Source organism: Stomoxys calcitrans, chromosome 2, assembly GCF_963082655.1.
Source record: "Stomoxys calcitrans chromosome 2, idStoCalc2.1, whole genome shotgun sequence".
NCBI lineage: Eukaryota > Metazoa > Arthropoda > Insecta > Diptera > Muscidae > Stomoxys > Stomoxys calcitrans.
Genome location: NC_081553.1, coordinates 193,566,717 through 193,590,845, shown reverse-complemented (window position 1 = coordinate 193,590,845; position 24,129 = coordinate 193,566,717). Strand labels below are relative to the sequence as shown.

The window sequence follows — 24,129 nt, the reverse complement described above, 5'->3', positions numbered from 1 at the left end:
CCTACATCACTTAACCTACAGGCTTAACTTACGTGTTATTCTCATGGGCGACAAATATTCCGATTGTCCATCTGCTGAATCTAGGCCCTTGGAAGGAGTTACCACACTATTCAATATGGCTTGGCGCCAGGAGCCCTGATGGGCCTCGGCCTCTTTGGGGCTATTGCCCACTTTCATGAATCTAAGAGAGGAAGGTTAAGAGGGAATGATTATTGCCTTCTTCTTTCTTTGAAAGTTGTTGTACTCACATATCCATCATGGGCGATTTCAATTGCTCCGCCTGCGGTTTGCTGGGACTTGTGCCACCTATGGTATTTGATCTGGAGCGAAAGCCTTCTGGCGGCGATGTATCTCCCCCCGAACTCTCCAATTTAGGCTCCGCTGAGCTTTCCCTTATCTTATGCTCCTTGACTTGCAAATTCGCTCCCATGTCATCTTTGGAGGCCTTCCTCTTCAGCAAATGATCAAACGAGTTGGTAAGCGATCGTTTGGCCTTCATAAATATGGTACTACCACCCAAATATTGATTGAGGAATTCCGATCTATTCTCTGCGGTATCATGAACATGCCTTTGCTGTCGCGACTCACAATGGGCCCTCAAAAGCATCATTAGAAATTGATTTTGCTCCTGCAGGGGAGCTGTCATCTTTTCCGAACCATAAAACTTAGCCCATATGGTATCCTGCTCATCGTCGCTGAGAGTCTCTATGCGTCTGAAAATCATATTCTGGGTCTTCTTCTCGCTCAAACCCTCAACATCGGCACACAGTTTGTGATACCACAGCATGGGACAATGATCGCAAGAGAATATCTGGGTGGCCTCCTTTTTCTTTTGTTCGGCACAAGTGACAAAGGCCTGAGAAATGGCGGCCACTATGTCATCGCACACATGATCCGATTGGCATTTGAAGACATAGCCTATGTAGCCATCATTGTGGGCCTCACGACATATAATGCCAAAATGATCGGCATTCTTTTGGCCTTGGGCACAGCTGGCCACATCCTTGAAATCTTTGTAGAGCAAGACCTGCTTGCGATCGGGCGAGATTAGACGCAGGTCAGAGCGACCCACCAGAAAGACCATGGTGCGATTTTGTTCAACATAGGGTGGTATGCAGCCATAAGAAGCCGAGCGATCACGTTGCTTGGGCAAGCTGGGGAAGAGAGACAAAAAACAAAAAGAGAATGAGAGAGCAAACCAAAACCCCATACTAAAGGATTCTCCAAACAAAATACAAAACTCATAATCTAGAAAAATAAACAACAAATCATTAAAACATGCCAGGAATGTTATAGGAGTTCTACTTATACAAGGTTACAATTCCAACTAAAAAACGAAAAACAACAACAAAAGTATAACCAATCTTTTTGTGGTGTAAATCAAAAATCCTGTGATAAACACAAACTCAAGCATCACAATCAAACATTTTTGAGGACTTCACATCTCTACTCACTTATCCAAACCATAATTAGGATGTAATTGTTGTTGCTGCTGCTGTTGTTGTTGTTGTTGCTGTGTGGAATTATTTGGTTGTGTTGGCTGTTGTGTTGCCATTGGAGTCATTGACTCTTCCTGCTCCTGTTCTTGTCTTGGCGGCGATGGATGTTTATTGATTATAACATTACTGGGCAATGGCTCATTTTCATCAATGGTCTGAGAATCATTTAAATTCTCCTTATCCCTAAGAGATATGCAGCAAAAATTCAAATAAGGTGGAGGAGAGAGTGAAAGACAAAAAGGCGTAGAATGAAATTTTTAAACCAAAAAAATTTGCTCGCAATTCGCAAAAAATTGGTGTGGAAAATTGGAAAAGACGAGGAAAAAAGAAAATTCCTTCTTTTGAGCAGGGCTGCGGAGTCGAAGTTTTGAAGATGGAGTCGAATTCCAAATCGGAGTATTTAGTCGCAGTCCGGATCGGAGATGAGTAAGCTTGCACCGACTCTGAACAGGATTTCGGCTACATACTCCAACTTCGTATCCGACTCGAAGTCAGGGTCGAGGGTCAGGCTTCCCAAACAGAATAGATGTCGATCTATATTCATATATACCAGGTTCCTGTATATGCTTCACCACATTCTCTCTAAAATGGCGTTTTGATAACCGAGATTTTTTTCAGTATTATGAAGCTGGTGCCCAGAGGATCAAAACTTAAAGGTTCATGGGTCTTTCTCGAATCCACATTAAGAGTATTTGTTATGTACTTTCGAATAAGCTCATCACAATCTTCCAGCTAATTGAGCTACGGCTCCAGGATGCCTCCTTTAAGGGTGCTGAACTCTGAGTAAAACAACATGGCAGAGAAGTTCACCTCATGTGGTTGAGGTACCAGAGGCGACTAGATAGAGAAACTACTATTGCAGGCCAATTATTCTCTTGACCAAACAGGATACAAAGAAAGCTTTCAATAGCCTCAGATGATCGGATATCCATCGGGTAGAGAGGGTTTTTATATACGCAGGGATCTGATGAGAACCATGAAAATCTACCTGCAAAACCGGGTACTGATTTCTAGTTCTCAAAGAGGATTGTTATATACGCAGGGATCTGATGAGAACCATGAAAATCTCACTGCAAAACAGGGTACTGATTGCTAGTTCTTAAAAAGGAACGAGGGGATATGAGGTCACATTAGGAGCGGCGCAGGATTTCATATTGGGACCGCATATCTGGTGCCTAACAACGAAGAAGTCTACAACATTTAACGATGAGTGCAAATTTGCCCATGAACATTCCACTAAGAAACTGGGGCAAACTTCTTACATATCACTTAGTGCTGTCTGATTAAAATTTTTTGATAAGGGGCCTCCTTTTTATAACCGAGTCCGAACGAAGTGACGCAGTGCGACACTTCTTTGGGGAGAAGTTTAACCGTGGCATAATACCTTACAAATATCGCCAGCATTAGGATGGATAACCACAGCTGAAAATTTGTTTCTGTTGTTCTCGCCAGGGTTCGAACCTAGGCGTTCAGAGTCATAGGCGGACATGCTAACCTATGCGCTACGGTGGCCTCTAACGGTGAGTGCGAACTATTAAAAGTAGCATACTTAGAGTTTTTAACCAGATCTCTGAGACACGTGTCCTGAATAAACCTAGAAAAGCTTGTATAATCCTTGTTGGAATGCCCATTAAGTTTTCCTGTTGTAGAATCTTAGTGGTCCTGCTCATGCTTAACGAAGTACTTAATAAGGTTTGCTGCTAAGGAATCCTGGTAGTCCATGTAGAATCTTTCCGCAACCTTGTTGGATTATTAAAAAGGTCTCCTGTTGAAAATTCCTGTTAGCCAATGTAGAATCAGTGCTTCCATATCCTTTCTGCGATAGTTACTCGGATCGCCTGTTGTGCAATATTTCTGTATCCTTGCAGAATTCTTTATTAAGGTTTCCTACTGTAGAATCTTACTAATCCTGTAATCAGTACTTCCATATCCTTTTTGCGGTAGTTACTCGGGTCGCCTGTTGTGAAATCTTTCCGTAACCTTGCTGCACTATTCATTAAGGTCTCCTACTGTAGAATATTACTAATCCTGTCATATACTTGCTGAAGAATCTTAGTAGTCCCTGCAGTATCCTTTCGTATCCTTGCTGGAGTACTCATGCAAGTCTACTGCTGTAGAATCCTGTCGTTTCCTTGTTAGGGGTACATTTTAAGGTCTCCTATGGCAGAATCCTAGTAATTCTCTCACATTCTTGTGTGGGTATTTATTGAAGTCTCCTGTTGGAGACGTAATGACACAAAACTCTAACTGAACGAATGTATACTTGTCCGGCAGTCTTAGCGATTTACGGAGCCATTCTTAGTATATTCGCCCGCCTTCTTATTCCCATCGTGTCTACCTGAAAGACCATATATTAGTCCGGGGGTCTTGGCGAAATGTAGTGCATCGCAATAGAAAATCAATTCCGTCCTTGAGTTCATCATGAATTCGTCAGGATTCATCCGCTACCCAAATAATTATTTGGAAAAGTGAATTCAGAAGATCTAATTTCAAATTTCAGGTCTCAGCGCCAGGTAGTATGGTGTTAATGGGAATGTTCTTTCCTGATGCGCATGAGCACGAACAGGCTCCCAGTGTGAAGATGATCGTGCCTCCTCCAAGTTTGGAAACGGTCGAGAAAGTGGACAGTACCTGCCGGCTTAGAAGCGGGAAGTCGCCTGGCCTGGATGGTATGACTGGACAGATGTGTAAAAGCATCCGGAAGGATATACCTGACCATATTGAGTTGATCCTCACACGATATGCCAAAGTAGGCTATTTCCCTCGTACGCCGAAATGTGCGCGAACCGTAGTCCTTCTGAAGTCGCATGATTGATTGAAGAGTGATCAGACAGGCATCAGTCTCCTTCCCGTGCTTGCAAAAATATTGGAGAGGATAATAGTGACAAGATTTAGGGAAGGCTGCCAAGAGGGTTCTTCTTCGTACCAGTTCGGCTTTCGGGAGAAAAAGAGCATTGTGGATGACAGGATCCATGTGCTGAACTGTGTGAGAGAGTCAATCGCCAAATATGTCCTTGGAATATATGTCGATTTTAAAGGCGCGTTTGATTACCTTTCACGGCGTAGTGTACTCACGAGATTCGGCGAAATAGATTGTCGGGAACTTTCTCTCTGGCGTAATTAATTCTGTGATAGAAGAGCTTGTGTTGTTGTAGCCAAATTTGTATGTGGAGGTGGCGATCCTCGTCGAGCTCCTGTAGGTGAGCTCGTTCCGGTCCAAGGGACCGATCGCCGCGGGAACACCATTGGTTATCAAAAGGCTCCAATAACTCATCTTGTTATATCGAGCATCATAGGCACTCAGTATGAATGCAAGAGCCGGTACTGCCCGGCCGCTCACCGAGAATCACCGCTGCAGCTACTCCGTATGGAGTATTCCACTATGCGCAACCTGTGTGGTAGCTCGCAGCTAAGCTTTTTGTGGCAGCAATGAACACCACACAGATCGGACCCCAATGTGGTGCTCACAGCTATCCCGTGCCGTGCTTGTTTGGTTGATACTAGCGATACCGTTTGGAAGGATATTCAGCGTGACTGCCCTCAGGGATCCATTTGTGCTTCATATTTATGGAACCTTATGATGGATCCCCTGTTGGGACGTCTCGCTGAGTCCTTCAAAATCAGTGCAATGCGTATGACCTGCTCATCCTGGTTGAAGGAGATTCCAGACTTGCGATGGAAACTTGCGGTGAGCTCGATCGTTTTGGTGTTGACATCGCCGAGGACAAACCCGTAACAATATTGCTCAAGGGCATCTTGTCGCGTAATTGTTCACCCACCTTTCAATTTGGCGAAGCTAGCATCAGCAACGTAGCTCTGGTAAAATATCTGGGAGTGACAGTTTCGGAGAGAATGGGTTTCCCGGTCCATTTGGATCCGGTGACGGAGAAGATGACTGTACGAGCCGGAATGGCTAAGCGTGTTCTGAGAAGTAATTGGGTCTTAGTCGTCGAACTGTTCGGTCCATGGTGGTCTATTTGTTGCTAACGCAGCTTATGGAACACCTGTATGGCACGGAATTGCAGCGACTCACCTTGAACGAAAGAAGATCCTCTCATGTCAGAGGGTGGCAATACTGACTTGCTTGCCTGTGTGTAGGACTGTTTCGACAGATGCATTACAGGTATTGTTGGTACGCCAGCGCTTGATTTACCCGTGAGTTACTCTCACTGGCTCACTGCTTCTGAGCTGTCAGATGGGGATGTTAGGCAGTTCAAGGCACTGCTTTTGGAGCGTCTTGATGATAGGTGGAAAACTAGATAGACGAACAGTGACAATGGGGTGACTTACGAAATTATTCGTGACGTGACGTTGGTGCAAGATCGCCGAGACTTTGGCTGGGCTTCATACTGACTTGTCCGCGACTGTGGGAAACCTCAGGACGGAAGGCTTGTACTGACTGAATGACCCTACTATGCAGACAGTAGAGATTAAGACGCGCTGGTGAAAAGCGAGGCGGTGTGAGATTTCAGTAGGGCCCTTGAAGACGAGACGACTGTTGCAAGGCTGGCCACCTTTTTCCGGGAAGTTTTTATTAGGAGACGGACAAGACTTAGTGAAGGCATGAATACTCGCACCTGCCTTGCCCATGTTGATAATGCGGTGTTTGTTTTTCGTTGTTTCTCGTGTGTGTTTTGATCGGTCATCCGTAAAGTTGGTCTTGTTGATTGTTGGGTGCCATGTTGGAGGTGATATGTGTGGCGTGGCCCGTGAGGTCTGCCGTGTCCTATTTGTGTTTGTGTATATCGTCCTGGTGTATTTTGATTTTTGCATACTTATGTATGCTGGCTGTAGGACGGCTTAGGGCGATTCTGATTTCCTAGGTGACCAGTCCGGAACCGTTTCGGGTTCAATTGGTAGAAGTTTTTAGGGAATGGAACTCCGACCGGAGATTTTAATCTGGAACCACGGGTGTCAGGAGCGCCTGGAACTTCGGTTCCAGACTGACAATGGTGAGGATCCAGTGGGAAGTATCGTGGTGACGTGTGGTTTGGGCCCAAATCGCGGGTAGAGCATAAGCTCGGCGTGGAGTTGCGTTTTCAACCGGGTGCCGTGATCCATAAACCGACAGGAGTTTAAGGTAGTGCTCCGCTCCTAACCAAAAAGTTGAACGCGTCCAAATACGTGGGATCAATTTGATACTCATGTGTGGGCGTTGGCAGACACATTGTATTCACCCTTAGGCCTCGCAGGTTTAGTATCTGCGTTAAACACGACATTCGTGTACCCAGAATAAAATGGTGTTCGTAGCCGTCCCGCTTTAGCATGCCAAGTCTGGCTGTGGTGAGAATCTCGCCATTCCATGATTCCGATGCAGGCCTTATCTCCCTATGTACCATATGACGGCGCTGGTCTTACAAAGGCCTTGTACACTCAGTAAACCATCTTCATGTTAACGCTCCAATTCCTATTGAACATCTCCCTGCTTCAGTATAAGATGGGTTAGGTCCTTCTCTTCGTATTTTTCTCTAGGCGGTTTCGAATTGTGGACTTGGAATATGTAAATCTTCATCTTCGACAACTGTGTGATTCATTCCAGCGATGGGAGTTAAAAACCCGGTATCATACATCAACCGGTTCTTCGTACACCATCTTCAAAGTTTACTCAATGACATTTTCATGGCCTCGTTGTTCGTTAACAAGAACCTGGGGTTGGACCCCAGCCAGAAAATATTCAAAATATGAGTAAATCGGCCAAAGAACAATACGGCAGCAGAAGCCGATGATTTGCCAGATATGTTGTTTAAGACTTGTTGCCACAAGAATGGAAGGCATATGCAGCAAATCGACCAAAGAAAATTTAGGCAGCAGATGAGCTGTTTGTGACTGGTTGCCAGAAGTATTTATATAGGGCATATGCAGCAAACTGCATGTTCAATTGGCTGATTGAACAAAATTAGGGCCAAGAAAGAGCAAAAAAAAAAAATACTAAATTGTTTATTTTATTGAGGGATATCTAAAAATTCCCTCTACTTTCTGTCGAATCGGAATGGTACGTCTTATCAAAAGTTATATACCATGTACCCTGAAGGTTAGGGTTTGTCACCTGTTCCTTAATGGAATGTTCGTGGTAAAATTAGCAATTTGCATACCCTGAAGGGTGAGGAAGCTACAAATAGCAATTACAACTTAAAAAACCTGTAGGATTTAAATAAGACCACAACTACATGGTCCTCATCAATACTTACTCCCTTTTAATGGGTATATCCAATTGACTGATGCCACGCATTAGCCGAGAAGGTGGCGATTTATTCTCCTTATTATTATCATCTGTCTGTTTGGTATCACTCTCGCTGCTGAGATCTGTTTCACCACCGCTACCAACGCCAACACCACCCTCCTCGCCTGAAGACGCTGCAGTACCCGAGACTGTCACAAAAACTTCATCTTTATCATCCTCCAAACGTTTGGCATCTTCACGTTCGGCTGCCTCTTCATCTTCCTCCTTGACATCGTGATCTTTAAGGGTGCCATTTTTCATATCCATCGCAGGTGCGGCACTAACCAACGCTCCCTCACTATTCATGGACATTTTGCGATTTGTGGACATTTGCATAAGACGCTGACGCTGGGCGTCGTATGCTCGAAACTTGGGCAAAGCATCATCGATAAAAGAGTAGGGGACACGTTTGTGGGACACGCGTATCTTGCCCACATACATAACCTCAAAGAAGTGAGTGTGATTGGGTGAAATATCGGCGAGGAGCGAGAGATTACTTTGAGCTGAGGTAGAGGTTGGAATGTTTACCTAATGTAGAAAAAGTAGTTATAGTGAGTGAAGGAACATACAAAGCTTATAATGTCTTACCGTTCCTGCGGAATTACTGAGACCATGTGTATAGGATTTTGAGGATTTCATTTTGGATGATGTTGATGCGGTCACATTTGGACTAGCTTCACGTTGTGCTTGACGCATGGCCTCGGCCATTTTAAGATTAGAAGCCGGTGTTGTGTGTACCCCATTGCTGGTCAAGACCTTTTGCATGGACAAATCACCTGCCGAATTGTTGTTGGCCACCAATGTCTGAGGTATACTGCCCACAGATCCACCCAGGGTATGGGCAGGATCACGCATTTGATGCATCAATTCGGCCATCTAAAATGAGAGAGAGAGAGAGAGAGAGAAAAAAAGAATTGTTAGAATTGAGATTCCATTGCAGGATATTGTACGGATTGTTAGAATTAGTTAAGAAGTAGCAGCGATTTTTGTGATTCAATTGATTAAAAACATCATAAAGATTAGTTAACAGCATAGTGTCTTCTCACAACAAAATTACTAAAAATTTTGCTCTTTGATTGAAGGATTTTGGTAAAGGTTTCGAGTCAAAGAAGAAAGATTTTCGATATAAGGATCTTATTTTAGAATTAAAATCTCTTTGTTTAGAGCTTCTTCATAGATGGTTCCCAGTTAATTCCTTTTCGATAAATCCTTTTCATATAACCTCCAATGTTACATTCGAATTATTGATCTAAGACCCCAAAAAGTATAGTCAACACCGCATAACTAGAATACGCTTTATTAAAAAATACCGCTTAAGTGAAACTTGATAGGAAGAATCTGAAATATCTTTTGACTGAAAGTACTGCTTAACTAAACCGGGTTTTATACCCTTAATATTGTTTTTATATTCGCTTTCATTTACGTCTTACAGCTTAAGGGAAAACAAATTTTACCTATCCGAGCCACGTTTAACTGAAAATAACGGATAAGTGCAACAAAATAGACGAATTCTTTTTTCGTTTTCGACATACTCTAACACGTCTTGTCTTAAACATTTTTGGGGCATATTTTAAACGTATTTGGGGTATATCTAAAACATATTGGGAACTTGTCTCAAAACTTGTTTAGGCCTTGTTCCAAACAAATTGGGGACATGTCTGAAACGAGTTGGGACTTGTATCAGACATAGTTTGGGTCTTGTCTTAAAATGTGTCCGCTACTGGTTCAGGGCTTGTCTGAAATAAATGACACAAATAAATTGGATATTTGTCTCAAAACTTGTTTAGGTCCTGTAGCAAACAAATTGGGGACACGTTAAAAAAATTCTTCAAGACTTGTTTCAAACAAGTTCCCTACTTAATTCGAACATTTTGTTACATGTCTGGAACATGTTGGGGACATGTCTCAAACAAATTGGAGACACGTTTCGAACAATTTGAAGACACGTCTTAAAAACTTGTTCAGGTCTTGTTTCAAACTAGTAGAGGACACGTTTTGAAAGTTTGGGGGCATGTCTTAAACAAGTTTGGGGCATGTCTTAAACAAACTGGGGACTTGTCTGAAATATGTTGGGGAGATGTCTTATTCAAAGTGTGGATTTGTCTCAAAACCTGGGTATGTCTTGTTTCAAAATAAGTCCGCTACTGGTTCATGGATTGTCTGAGACAAGTAGCGAACATATTTTGAATATTTTGGGGACATGCCTTAAACAAGTTGGGAACATGACATAAACGAATTGGCAATTTGTCTAAAAACTTGTTTAGGTCTTTTCTTAAACAAATTGGGGATACGATTCAAACACTTTGAGGACTTGTTAAAAAAATTGTTCAAGATTTGTTTCAAAAAAGTAGGGTACATAATTCGAACGTTTGGGGACATGTCTGAAACATATTGGGGACATGTCTCAAACAAATCGGAGACACATTTCGAAAAATTTGAGGACATGTCTTGAGAACATATTCAGGATATGTTTCAAACTAGTAGGGGACACATTTTGAAAGTTTTGGGACATTTCTCAAGCAAGCTTGGGGCATGTTTTAAACAAAATGGGGACTTATCTGAAATCTTGTTTACGCCTTGTTTCAAACAAATTGGGGACACGTTTCCAACAATTTGGGACATGTTAAAACAAATTGTTCAAGACTTGTTTCAAACAAGTAGGGGACATAATTCGAATATTGTGGGCATATGACTCAAAAAAATTGAAAACACGTTTCGAACAATTTGGGGACGTGATAAAAAAATTATTCAAGACTTTCTCAAACTAATAGGGGACACATTTAAGGTAAATGTCTCAAACAATTTTGGGGCATGTCGTAAACAAATTGTGGACTTGTCTCAAGGTGTGTCCACTACTTGTTTCAAAACTTGTTCAGGACTTGTCTGAAACAAGTAGCGGACATATTTGGAACAATTTGGGGACATGTCTTAAACAATTTGGGGACATGACATAAACAAATAAACAAAGGTCCTGTTGTAAACAAAATGGGGAGACGTTTCAAATAATTTGGAAACATGTCTCAAGAACTTGTTCAGGACTTGTCTCGAACATTTTGGGGACATTTCTTAAACAAATTGAGACGTGTCCCAAAACTTGTTCAGAATTTGTTTTAAGCTATTTGGTGACATGTTTCAAACAATTTGGGGTTGTGTCTCAAATAAGTTGGGGAAATTTCTCAAAAATTGGAGTCTTGTCTCAAATAAGTGCAGAATGTGGTTTAAATAAATTGGGGACTTGTCTCAATACTTGCTAAGTTCTTTTTCCAACATGTCTTAAACAAATTGGATACGTGTCTCAAAACTTGTGTGGATTTTGTCTCAAACACTATAGGGATATATTCCAACTAAAATTGGGGATCTGTCCAAAAAAAAGTTGAGTCATATCTTAAATAGGTTTGAGATAACGCGTAAAAAAATTGGGGCTTTGTCTCAAAACTTTTTCAGAACTTGTCCTAAACAATTTGGCAACATGTTTCGAACGAATTGGGGTTTTGTCTCAAAAAAAGTTGGGGAAATGTCTAAAAAATGTTGGGTTCTTGTCGCAAATAAGTGGAGGTGAGTGATTAAACAATTTGGCTATTTGTCTTAAAACTTATTCAGATCTTGCCTCAAACGAGTGGGGACAATTTGGGGACTTGTTTCAAACAATTTGGGAATATGTCTCAAATTAGTTGGGATATGGCTTAAACAAAGTTGGTTGGTTTACGTGGTGGCTATAAACCCAATATATCCTCAATTTGTGTGTAAAAAACTGTTTGTAAATGGAAAAATGCGTTGAACCATTTGGGGAAATATCTCAACAATTTAGTATTCCCTCTCAAAAGAGTTGAAGCCATGTCTCAAATAGTTGGCATAAACAAATTGGTGATATGTCACAAACAATTTGATGACATCTCTCAAATGTAGGGCAATAGGGTAGCAACCCATTTCAGACTCACATAGAAAATTTGTAATACATTGTGACACTACTACCTGATACTTCTTAAGCTGTTATTACACTATAAGACTTGTCATATGTATTTTCAAAAATAGCAACTTTGAAAGTTGTGCACCTCGTGTTATAGGTATGAAAAATTTAATATAACAAATGGATTTGAATTTTTTTCGATTAAATTGAGCTTTTATTTCATCGAACAAACTTGTACACACAGGACTTTAATAAAAATGACTACAGAAAGTGACACTTTATGTGAAAAGTCTTATCGTGTAATAGCAGCTTTAACACTACTGCTATGGCTATCAGAACACGCTTACAAGTGCCCACGGGCATTACCAATGCGCTTTGTGTATAGTTCCCATAGAAACCATTCACGCTATGTGACCTCTTGAGTACCAAAAAAGCGCAGTTCCCATCTGAGTTAGATGCAATTTCACATATGGAGTTTTGTTCTGTGGAAATTTGTCCAAAACATTGTACAATGCATATGCATATTGTTAAGGAATTATCGGTATAAGAAAACTATTTTGCTAATTCCTACATTAAATACTGGGAACCAAAATAATTGAATACTCTAAACTTTTTGAATTATGACATTATCCATTGTTAATACAGACATCCGTTCTAACGATTATTACATGCCTCACAAATGTTCGTATATAATGAATGTGAACTTTCACATCAGCGTTTGTTTTTCTCTCCAAATGTTAATGCCCGCTAATGATAGTGTGGTGTTTATAAATGAAGATAAATATAGCTATGGGTAATTATATATGAAGTATTATTTAACAAAATTAATAGGAGTTTTAATGGTTCTTGTTATAGAATGTAAACAATTTTTGTTAACATTGTATAATTTATTGAATAATGATAAATATAACACAACGTGAACGGAAAGGGCTAGAATTATTTTCTTGGGCTCAAATTAAAGACCATCTTGAAAAATAAGGTTTGGAAAATCGTACCGGAAGTGGTCGAAAATTACGTTTTGTGCCGCAATTGGTACTTTCTTTGTAAATTGAACTAGGGCTTTGAATTTTGGAACTTAGTAATGCTATGACAACCTTGATTAGGTGACCATAACAGTTTTTGGAAATTTGTACATTTAGGTACTAAAAAAAGTAACAAAAAGGTACGAAATGGATGAGGGTGAAAAGAAATAATGAAAAAAATAGGACTGGTAGGTTAGGTTAGGTTAGGTTTAAGTGGCAGTCTGCCATCAAACTCACTTAGACGTTTTCATACATTATGATACCACAGGAACAGAAGAAGGAAAATGCCTTCTAGTTCCTACAGTGGAACCATCCAGATCGCTTTAAAAAGCCCAGTAACTTGCGAATTTTCACATCCGCTATATCAGACAGGTTCTCAAAGAAATGAGAAACTAAAGTATAACTCCTTCTAACTGCTAGTGCGGGATACACACACAGAAGGTGTTTTATAGTCTCATCTTCCTCGATGTCCCTACAGCTTTTGCAAAAGTCGTTGCTGGCAACCTTCAGTCTGTCAGCATGTTTTCCGATTAGACAGTGACCTGTCATGACGGACACAATGATTGAGACGTCTGTTCTAGCCAATGACAGCAAAGCAGTAGACCTCTTCAAGTCTAGATGAGGCCACATAGTTTTGGAATTCTCACAGCCCCCTCTTTGTGACCATCTATCATTTGTTGCCTTTCGGGCCTGGTTCTGAAAACTTAGCTTACATGTAGCTAGAGGTATACGCACAGATTCCAGTGTCCCTGGAGTGTGCAAGGTAGTTCCTAGTCTCGCAAGCTCGTCCACTTTAAAATTTTCTGGGATATCCATGCGGCCCGGCACCCAGAACAGGGGAATTTTGAACTATTCAGCCATCTCGTTGAGAGATCTGTGACAGTCGAGGGCGGTTAATGAGTTCAGAAATACGTTCTCCAGGGATTTAATGGCTGTCTCAGACAGCCAGTCTGGGAAGATATTTGTGCCAATCGTCGTACCAGGGATATCGTAGTTCCATTCGGTCCTATCAGGAATAGTGGTACAGTAATTTTTATCAAAAGCGGCTCAGGTAGGGTGTAATTCACACTGCCTGGAAGATCGGATATTCTATCAAGTATAACACAGTGTTCATGGCCGCCACATGACCAATGAGAAAACTTCCTCAACCTCACGGCAGTGGTCGCTGCAATTTGGGTAGCCACAATGTCCAGAGGCATAAGATGTAGCATTAAATTCAGTGCATCAGATGGTGTCGTCCTCACAAACAAGCCATCCTTTGGATCCGGTTAAGTATTGAGCAGTAGGTGGATTTTTTAAGAGCGCCTTCCACCAGACCACTACACCATATAGCATAATAGGTCTGACAACTGCAGTATATACCCAATGAATGACACGCGGTCTAAATCCCCCACTTTTGTCAATGGCTCTCTTGCAGGTGTATACGGCAAAAGTTGCCTTTCTTGCCCTTTCCAAAATCTTGGATTTGAAGTTCATTTTCCTCCCCAGCAAAACACCCAGGTATTTTGCGCTATTAGTCGCTAGGACTGGTACGTAACGGTAGAAAACGTACGTTACTTGTTTCAAAACTTGTTCAGGACTTGTCTGAAACAAGTAGCGGACATATTTGGAACAATTTGGGGACATGTCTTAAACAATTTGGGGACATGACATAAACAAATAAACAAAGGTCCTGTTGTAAACAAAATGGGGAGACGTTTCAAATAATTTGGAAACATGTCTCAAGAACTTGTTCAGGACTTGTCTCGAACATTTTGGGGACATTTCTTAAACAAATTGAGACGTGTCCCAAAACTTGTTCAGAATTTGTTTTAAGCTATTTGGTGACATGTTTCAAACAATTTGGGGTTGTGTCTCAAATAAGTTGGGGAAATTTCTCAAAAATTGGAGTCTTGTCTCAAATAAGTGCAGAATGTGGTTTAAATAAATTGGGGACTTGTCTCAATACTTGCTAAGTTCTTTTTCCAACATGTCTTAAACAAATTGGATACGTGTCTCAAAACTTGTGTGGATTTTGTCTCAAACACTATAGGGATATATTCCAACTAAAATTGGGGATCTGTCCAAAAAAAAGTTGAGTCATATCTTAAATAGGTTTGAGATAACGCGTAAAAAAATTGGGGCTTTGTCTCAAAACTTTTTCAGAACTTGTCCTAAACAATTTGGCAACATGTTTCGAACGAATTGGGGTTTTGTCTCAAAAAAAGTTGGGGAAATGTCTAAAAAATGTTGGGTTCTTGTCGCAAATAAGTGGAGGTGAGTGATTAAACAATTTGGCTATTTGTCTTAAAACTTATTCAGATCTTGCCTCAAACGAGTGGGGACAATTTGGGGACTTGTTTCAAACAATTTGGGAATATGTCTCAAATTAGTTGGGATATGGCTTAAACAAAGTTGGTTGGTTTACGTGGTGGCTATAAACCCAATATATCCTCAATTTGTGTGTAAAAAACTGTTTGTAAATGGAAAAATGCGTTGAACCATTTGGGGAAATATCTCAACAATTTAGTATTCCCTCTCAAAAGAGTTGAAGCCATGTCTCAAATAGTTGGCATAAACAAATTGGTGATATGTCACAAACAATTTGATGACATCTCTCAAATGTAGGGCAATAGGGTAGCAACCCATTTCAGACTCACATAGAAAATTTGTAATACATTGTGACACTACTACCTGATACTTCTTAAGCTGTTATTACACTATAAGACTTGTCATATGTATTTTCAAAAATAGCAACTTTGAAAGTTGTGCACCTCGTGTTATAGGTATGAAAAATTTAATATAACAAATGGATTTGAATTTTTTTCGATTAAATTGAGCTTTTATTTCATCGAACAAACTTGTACACACAGGACTTTAATAAAAATGACTACAGAAAGTGACACTTTATGTGAAAAGTCTTATCGTGTAATAGCAGCTTTAACACTACTGCTATGGCTATCAGAACACGCTTACAAGTGCCCACGGGCATTACCAATGCGCTTTGTGTATAGTTCCCATAGAAACCATTCACGCTATGTGACCTCTTGAGTACCAAAAAAGCGCAGTTCCCATCTGAGTTAGATGCAATTTCACATATGGAGTTTTGTTCTGTGGAAATTTGTCCAAAACATTGTACAATGCATATGCATATTGTTAAGGAATTATCGGTATAAGAAAACTATTTTGCTAATTCCTACATTAAATACTGGGAACCAAAATAATTGAATACTCTAAACTTTTTGAATTATGACATTATCCATTGTTAATACAGACATCCGTTCTAACGATTATTACATGCCTCACAAATGTTCGTATATAATGAATGTGAACTTTCACATCAGCGTTTGTTTTTCTCTCCAAATGTTAATGCCCGCTAATGATAGTGTGGTGTTTATAAATGAAGATAAATATAGCTATGGGTAATTATATATGAAGTATTATTTAACAAAATTAATAGGAGTTTTAATGGTTCTTGTTATAGAATGTAAACAATTTTTGTTAACATTGTATAATTTATTGAATAATGATAAATATAACACAATTCTCTTGTAGAAATTGCAAAGTTTTGATCTACAATAGCTTTAAAATGTTTCTATCTATAAAACACCATAAACACGGACAAAATGTTGGCAACACAGTCCAAATGTTGGCAATGCTGTACAATTGTTGGTATCACCGTCTATCTCTTGGAAATGCCTTCGATTTGTTGGTAACATTGTCAAACTGTTGATAACGCAGTAAATCGGTTGGCAACGCTTTGAAATATTAATGTGCGACTCCCTTAAGTACTTTTGTACATCAATGTATATAAAAGAGTTGCGTGACTGACTGATCATCGCCCACCCAAACGGCTAAAGCTAGAATCATGAAATGTTGGACTTAGGTCATAGATCCGGAATAAGGCTGGAGTTGGTGATACTCGTACGTTTAGGTACTAAAAGGTACCAAAAAGTATGAAATGGTACATATTTGCCCAACGTGAACGGAAAGGGCTAGAATTATTTTCTTGGGCTCAAATTAAAGACCATCTTGAAAAATAAGGTTTGGAAAATCGTACCGGAAGTGGTCGAAAATTACGTTTTGTGCCGCAATTGGTACTTTCTTTGTAAATTGAACTAGGGCTTTGAATTTTGGAACTTAGTAATGCTATGACAACCTTGATTAGGTGACCATAACAGTTTTTGGAAATTTGTACATTTAGGTACTAAAAAAAGTAACAAAAAGGTACGAAATGGATGAGGGTGAAAAGAAATAATGAAAAAAATAGGACTGGTAGGTTAGGTTAGGTTAGGTTTAAGTGGCAGTCTGCCATCAAACTCACTTAGACGTTTTCATACATTATGATACCACAGGAACAGAAGAAGGAAAATGCCTTCTAGTTCCTACAGTGGAACCATCCAGATCGCTTTAAAAAGCCCAGTAACTTGCGAATTTTCACATCCGCTATATCAGACAGGTTCTCAAAGAAATGAGAAACTAAAGTATAACTCCTTCTAACTGCTAGTGCGGGATACACACACAGAAGGTGTTTTATAGTCTCATCTTCCTCGATGTCCCTACAGCTTTTGCAAAAGTCGTTGCTGGCAACCTTCAGTCTGTCAGCATGTTTTCCGATTAGACAGTGACCTGTCATGACGGACACAATGATTGAGACGTCTGTTCTAGCCAATGACAGCAAAGCAGTAGACCTCTTCAAGTCTAGATGAGGCCACATAGTTTTGGAATTCTCACAGCCCCCTCTTTGTGACCATCTATCATTTGTTGCCTTTCGGGCCTGGTTCTGAAAACTTAGCTTACATGTAGCTAGAGGTATACGCACAGATTCCAGTGTCCCTGGAGTGTGCAAGGTAGTTCCTAGTCTCGCAAGCTCGTCCACTTTAAAATTTTCTGGGATATCCATGCGGCCCGGCACCCAGAACAGGGGAATTTTGAACTATTCAGCCATCTCGTTGAGAGATCTGTGACAGTCGAGGGCGGTTAATGAGTTCAGAAATACGTTCTCCAGGGATTTAATGGCTGTCTCAGACAGCCAGTCTGGGAAGATATTTGTGCCAATCGTCGTACCAGGGATATCGTAGTTCCATTCGGTCCTATCAGGAATAGTGGTACAGTAATTTTTATCAAAAGCGGCTCAGGTAGGGTGTAATTCACACTGCCTGGAAGATCGGATATTCTATCAAGTATAACACAGTGTTCATGGCCGCCACATGACCAATGAGAAAACTTCCTCAACCTCACGGCAGTGGTCGCTGCAATTTGGGTAGCCACAATGTCCAGAGGCATAAGATGTAGCATTAAATTCAGTGCATCAGATGGTGTCGTCCTCACAAACAAGCCATCCTTTGGATCCGGTTAAGTATTGAGCAGTAGGTGGATTTTTTAAGAGCGCCTTCCACCAGACCACTACACCATATAGCATAATAGGTCTGACAACTGCAGTATATACCCAATGAATGACACGCGGTCTAAATCCCCCACTTTTGTCAATGGCTCTCTTGCAGGTGTATACGGCAAAAGTTGCCTTTCTTGCCCTTTCCAAAATCTTGGATTTGAAGTTCATTTTCCTCCCCAGCAAAACACCCAGGTATTTTGCGCTATTAGTCGCTAGGACTGGTACGTAACGGTAGAAAACGTACGTTAAGTACCTAAATTGATTCCATTTGGTACTTTCTTTACAGATGGAGCTAGAGGTCGGAAATTTGGCATGCAGGTATAACTGGAGCTAGAGGTCTGCAATTCGGCATGTTGGTAAAACTGGGAAATATATGATGGATGATTATATGATCTATTTAAAATTCGTACATTGTGGTACCAAAATTGGTACCATTTGGTACCTTCTTCACTGATAGAACTAGAGGTCTGAAATTTGCCATGCAGGTACAACTAGGAAAAATATGATGGGCGACAGTGATCTTTTTACAATTCGTACATTTTGGTAGCAATATTGGTACCATTTGGTACTTTCTGAGCAGATGGAGCTAGAGGTCTGAATTTGGCGTAAAGGTGAAACTTTGAATTAAATAATTGGCGATTAAATGTTTTTTCACAATTCGAACATTTTGGTACCGAAATTGGTACTATTTGGTACTTTCTTTATAGATGGAGCTGGAGATCCGAAATTTGGCATGTAGGTACAACTAAGAAATAAATTATGGATGGCTAAATGATCTGTTGAAATTTCGTATATTTTGGTACCAAAATTGGTACCATTTAGTACTTTCTCTTCAGATGGAGCTTGAGGTCTGAAATTTGGCATGCATGTACAACTAAGAAATGTATGATGGGTGACTAAATCTTTTGTTAAAAATTCATTTTAGTACCATTTGGTACAACTTAGAAATATATGATGGGTGGCTAAATGATATATTCACCATTCGCACATTTTGGTACCATATGGTACCTTCTTTATAGATGGAGATACAAGTCAGAAAAGTTCGTATATTTTGGTACCAAAATTGGCATGTTCAAAATTCGTATATTTTGGTACCAAAATTGGTACCATTTTGCACTTTCTCTTCAGATGGAGCTTGAGGTCTGAAATTTGGCATGTACTAGGAAATATATGATGGGTGACTAAATTTTCTGTTAAAATTTCGTACATTTTAGTACCATTTGGTACTTTCTGTTCAGATGGAGCTAGAGGTCTGAATTTGCCTTGTAGGTAAAACTTTGAAATATATGATGGGCATGTTTTTTTTCACAATTCGAACATTTTGGTACCAAAATTGGTACTATTTGGTGCTTTCTTCATAGATGAAGATAGAATTCAGAAATTTGGTGACTAAATGATCTGTTCAAAATTCGTATATTTTGGTACCATCTTGCACTTTTTCTTGAGATAGAGCTTGAGGTCTGAAATTTGGCATATATGTACAACTAAGAAATGTATGAAAGGTGACTAAATTATCTATTCACGATTAGCACATTTGGTACCAAAATATGTACCACTTAGTACTTTTTTTATAGATGGAGCTAGAGGTCCGAAATTTGGCACGTAGGTACAAATAAGAAATATATGATTGGTGACTATATGATCTTTTAAAAATTTATACATTGTGGTACCAAAATTGGTACCATTTGGTACTTTCTTTTCAGATGGAGCTAGAGCTCAGAATTTTGGCATGTAGGTACAAGAAGGAATGGGAGGCGAAATGATCCATTCAAAAATCGTACATTTTGGTGCCAAAAAGTGCAAAATCCTACGAATTTGCTTAACCTAAATAAAGGGGATTGGTTTGCATGAAAGTTATGTGTAAACATAGGAACGTTTGGCCTATTTACGATCCCCAATGGACTAACAACAATAAGAAGTATTTGTGCTTAGGCTCGAAAATCGAATTTAAGCCATACGAAGGTGATGGTGGTTTAGAGAGACGAAGGGACATGGTAGATTTATCGACTAAGAATGTCAGGACTAGCGATATTATATATCTATATATGTGTCTCAGAATCATATTTTGCCACGAATTACAAACAAAACAACGAAGTTCATAAACCCTTCATGCTATGGTGGAGAGGATTACAACTAACAGACAGACAGATATTTATTAATTTTTTTTTTTGATTCCATGTTTATGTTAACTATAAATTTTTCCACTATAATTCATTATGTCTGTCAATGAAAACATAAGGTATTTTCATTTTATTTAAGCTTAAAATCCGATTATCGTACATCATGAAAGACATGTGGTTTCCTCATTGTGTTTCAACTGCTTGAAATTGACATGTAATAAAAACAATTTACAGTAGTAAGTTTCATTTTGTTTTTGTTTATAGAATTTATAAATTTTTTTCTTCCCTTTTAATTGTCGCGCCAAAATAAACAAAAAAAAAAGTATTCAGGCGTAAAGTACAGCAGGGGCGAACCTAACATATCATCTAGCATGCATATCAGTTCTCTGGACAAGTTATTTATATAATAATCTAGCTAATAACATATTTAACATGCAAGCTGAAAGTCCGAATAGAAGTTCATACGCAGAACCATACTTGGCATGAATATTTGAAGTCAAAACAGAATTAAAGACCTAATCGTTTAGAAATTGTGTCATCCATGGGCTGAAAATTCCAAATCTGAGAACTCTGAACATCTGTTACCGTGGCGTATTGGTTTCGAATCCTGGTGAGAACATCGGATAAAATAAAACATCAACCCCTACTATTTGTAAGACCTTGTAAACCAAATATATGCTTCATTTGTCAGGTAATATTTTTTTTTTGGCAACATTACATTAATAACAAAATCACGTAAAAATAGAATATTTTCTATAGAACAAAGGTAAATGCTCATAGTTATATATATACAATAAAAATAATGAATTCTGACAATGTAGTAGGCCAAAAGATTTGAAAATGTAAAACAGTCTACAAAGTGTTTGAAAGATTTATAAGAATTCTCTATCAATATATTTTACAATTTGCCAGGTGGTCTTTTAGGTATCAGTTTTTAAAATTCGGGTTTCATTGGCATATAATGGATGAATGATTTTTTTTGTCACTGTTACTAATACCAGTTTCGACTATATAACAGTTTCAACTATATAAGAATTTCGACTATATAACAGTTTCGACTATATAAGAATTTCGACGATATCACAATTGCGACTATATAAAAATTTCGATTATAAAGGAGGTTCGACTTGTGTAGTTTTGACTATAAAGCAGCCTCGACTATATAACAGTTTCAATTTTCTTTAAGAAAATTCCTTTTTATAACAGTTTTTGGAATTTTTTCAACATAAAGGGGCTTTCAATTTTCCATAGTTTTGACTTTATTATACAACAGTATTGACTACATAACAGTTTCGACTGAATGATAGTTTCGACTTGTGCAAAATGTTCCCACTTTTTCAGGATTTTATGAATTTCTCATTGTTTCCACTATATAACAGTTGCAATTTTTTTAAGAAAATTTTCTTTCTTAACATTTCTTGGGATTTTTCTCAACATGTGGAGACTTTAAATTTTCCAAAGTTTCTACTATATAATAGTTTTGACAACAGTTTCAACAATGGCCTCAGTTTTTAGGGATTTTCCATAGTTTCCAACTATATAACAATTTCGATTATACAGTTGCAATTTTTTTTAAGAAAATTAACTTTTATAAAAATTTTTGGGATTTTTTCAACATGTAGGGACTTTCAATGTTCCAAAGTTTCGACTATATAACAGTTGCAATTTTTTTTTTAATTTCGTTTTATAAAAATTTTCAATTTTCCAAAGTTTCGATTATATAACAGTTTTGACTTGTGCAAAATTTTTTCCACTTTTTAGGGATTTTCCATAGTTTCGACTGTAGAACAGTTTCGACAGTTACAATTTTTTTTATATTTTCTTTTATAAAGTTTTTTGGGATATTTTCAACATGTTGGGACCTCGTTTCGACTATACAACAGTTTCGACTATTTAACAATTTCGACTATATAACAGTCCTGCCGTCCGTCTGTCTGTTGAAATCACGCTACAGTCTTTAAAAAGGAAGATATTGAGCTGAATCTTTGCGCATAATTTTTTTTCCATCGGCATGTTATGTTCGAAAATGGGCTATAGCGAACTATATCTTGATAAATAAATATAGCCCCCATATAGACCGATCTGCCACCCATTTCTCATCTGATTTTAACGAAATGTTATATATACCCTTTTGACCTGCTTAATATTGCTTTCCTGTAAAATAGTTTTTGAGGAATGTTGTCAACACAAAGGGGCTTGAACTTTTGCTACTTCTCCATACAATAGTTTCGACTATACACTACGATAGCCGCTTCTAAAGGTAAGGCAAATCTTTAGACCCTTGTGACGCATAATCAATAAAAACTATTTATACCATAGAGCGTATGAACAATTAATTTTTTCTAAAGTATACGCATAAAATTCATTTTATGACCTCAAAAAGACATCTTGCATTTTGATGAGACGATCTTTTGATAGATGGCAGACAGAAAAGCGTCTAGCATTTAATTTCTATTCTATTCGAATAAGAAAAACTAATGCAGTGGCCTTGGCGCAATTTGCCCCATGCAGAACGCCAACGAAATCTTTGCTTCCTTTAAGAAATTTTTGGGATATTTGCCAAAATTAGGGGTGAAGGAGGCATTACAGCAATAAAATTCAATTAAAACAATTTTGTTGGTATCACGCTTTGGCGTAATGATATTCTGTTTTTTTTTTTTCATCTGTATCATGACCAAAGGGGGAGGGTTAATCTATGAAACAAGAATAAAATTAAATTGTGTGTCATGTTCTCAGTAGCTGATAGGGGGGGAATAACGTATCTCCTCTAAATGGTATTCAAACGTGACATATTTTAAATTAAAAATAACTATCAATGATGACGTAGTTCTTGGGTTAGAGTTGCCCATGTTTATGATGGTTTTTTGATTAATTAGTTCGACAAACGTCGCCCATGGCCCAGGTGAGTTTGTTTAACCTCTTCTTAATGGCTATGAAAATTGGCGGTAAAATTTTTCTATTTAAATAAAATAAAATTTACACTAAAATTACCACGAGTTTTGTGAGTGATTTCTTGTTTTCTCCTTGCGATTGCAAAATAAGGAAAAATACACTTGAATCATTACAAATACCTTTTTTGTAATAGTGGCGGTTTTCTTGCACGCTTTGGTAGTTTTATCCCAAATTTGGCAATACATCAATACTATCAATAAATGACTTAAAACAACCATGGTAGAATGTGACTCAGATTTAGTAAAATAGTTGGGAAGCGTTAAGACAAATAAAAAATATCAAAATACCCGATTTATTTAACTAAAATTTTGTTTTAAAGAGAAATTTAATTTTAAGAATCTGATAGATATTTTTTGTTTGAAATTGTTTTATAAAAAAAATTCGTTGAAAAATGATTTTAATAGAAAATCATAGATCATAAATGTTGTTTAATACAAACTTTCTTAAAAATGAACACAAAATTTGGAAAAAAAAATGTTGATCCTTTTAAACTATCCTTCAATTTGGGAAAGATAAACAAAACTCCCCTCTCATTTGGGAATGGGTAACAAAACTTTTTCTTTCCTTTGGAAGAGGGTACATACACTTTACTTTCCTTTGGGAAAGGGTACTAAAATTACCCTACCGTTTGGAAAAGAGTACTAAAACCACCATATCCTTTGGAAAAAGGTACTATATCGACCCTTTTGTTTGAGAAACAATACACGCACTATCCTTTCATTTAAGAAAATATATTTAAACTATACTTTCCTTTGAAAAAGTGAACTAAAACAACCCTTTCGTTTCGGAAAGGGTACTCAAACTACGCCTTCGTTTGGGAAAACGTACTAAAACTACCACTTCGTTTGGGAAACGGTATTAAAACTATCGTTTCGTATGGGAAAAGGTACTAAAATTACCCTTTCGATTGGGAAAGGGTACTTAAACTAAAACTTCCTTTGCGACAGGGTACTAAAACAACCCTTTCCTTTGGGAAAGGGTACATAAACTACCCTTTCTATTGGGAAAGGTACCAAAACTAACCTTTACTTTGAG

General features: G+C 38.5%; 1 protein-coding gene across 7 annotated transcripts in view; it reads right to left on the bottom strand.

Moving 5' to 3' along the window:
• LOC106088983 (TBC1 domain family member 4) overlaps positions 1-24,129 on the bottom strand; it is a 121,512-nt gene that overhangs the window by 5,976 nt on the left and 91,407 nt on the right. For 5 of the 7 annotated variants that reach the window (XM_059362363.1, XM_059362362.1, XM_059362365.1 and 2 more), the window contains 5 exons: positions 8,308-8,595; positions 7,688-8,247; positions 1,455-1,682; positions 249-1,154; positions 33-181 (listed from right to left, as the gene is read on the bottom strand). In XM_059362363.1, coding sequence (XP_059218346.1) covers positions 33-181; positions 249-1,154; positions 1,455-1,682; positions 7,688-8,247; positions 8,308-8,595 — 2,131 coding nt within the window. The remainder of the gene's footprint in view (positions 1-32; positions 182-248; positions 1,155-1,454; positions 1,683-7,687; positions 8,248-8,307; positions 8,596-24,129) is intronic. The other 2 variants (XM_059362364.1, XM_059362368.1) reach the window with 1 other exon arrangement.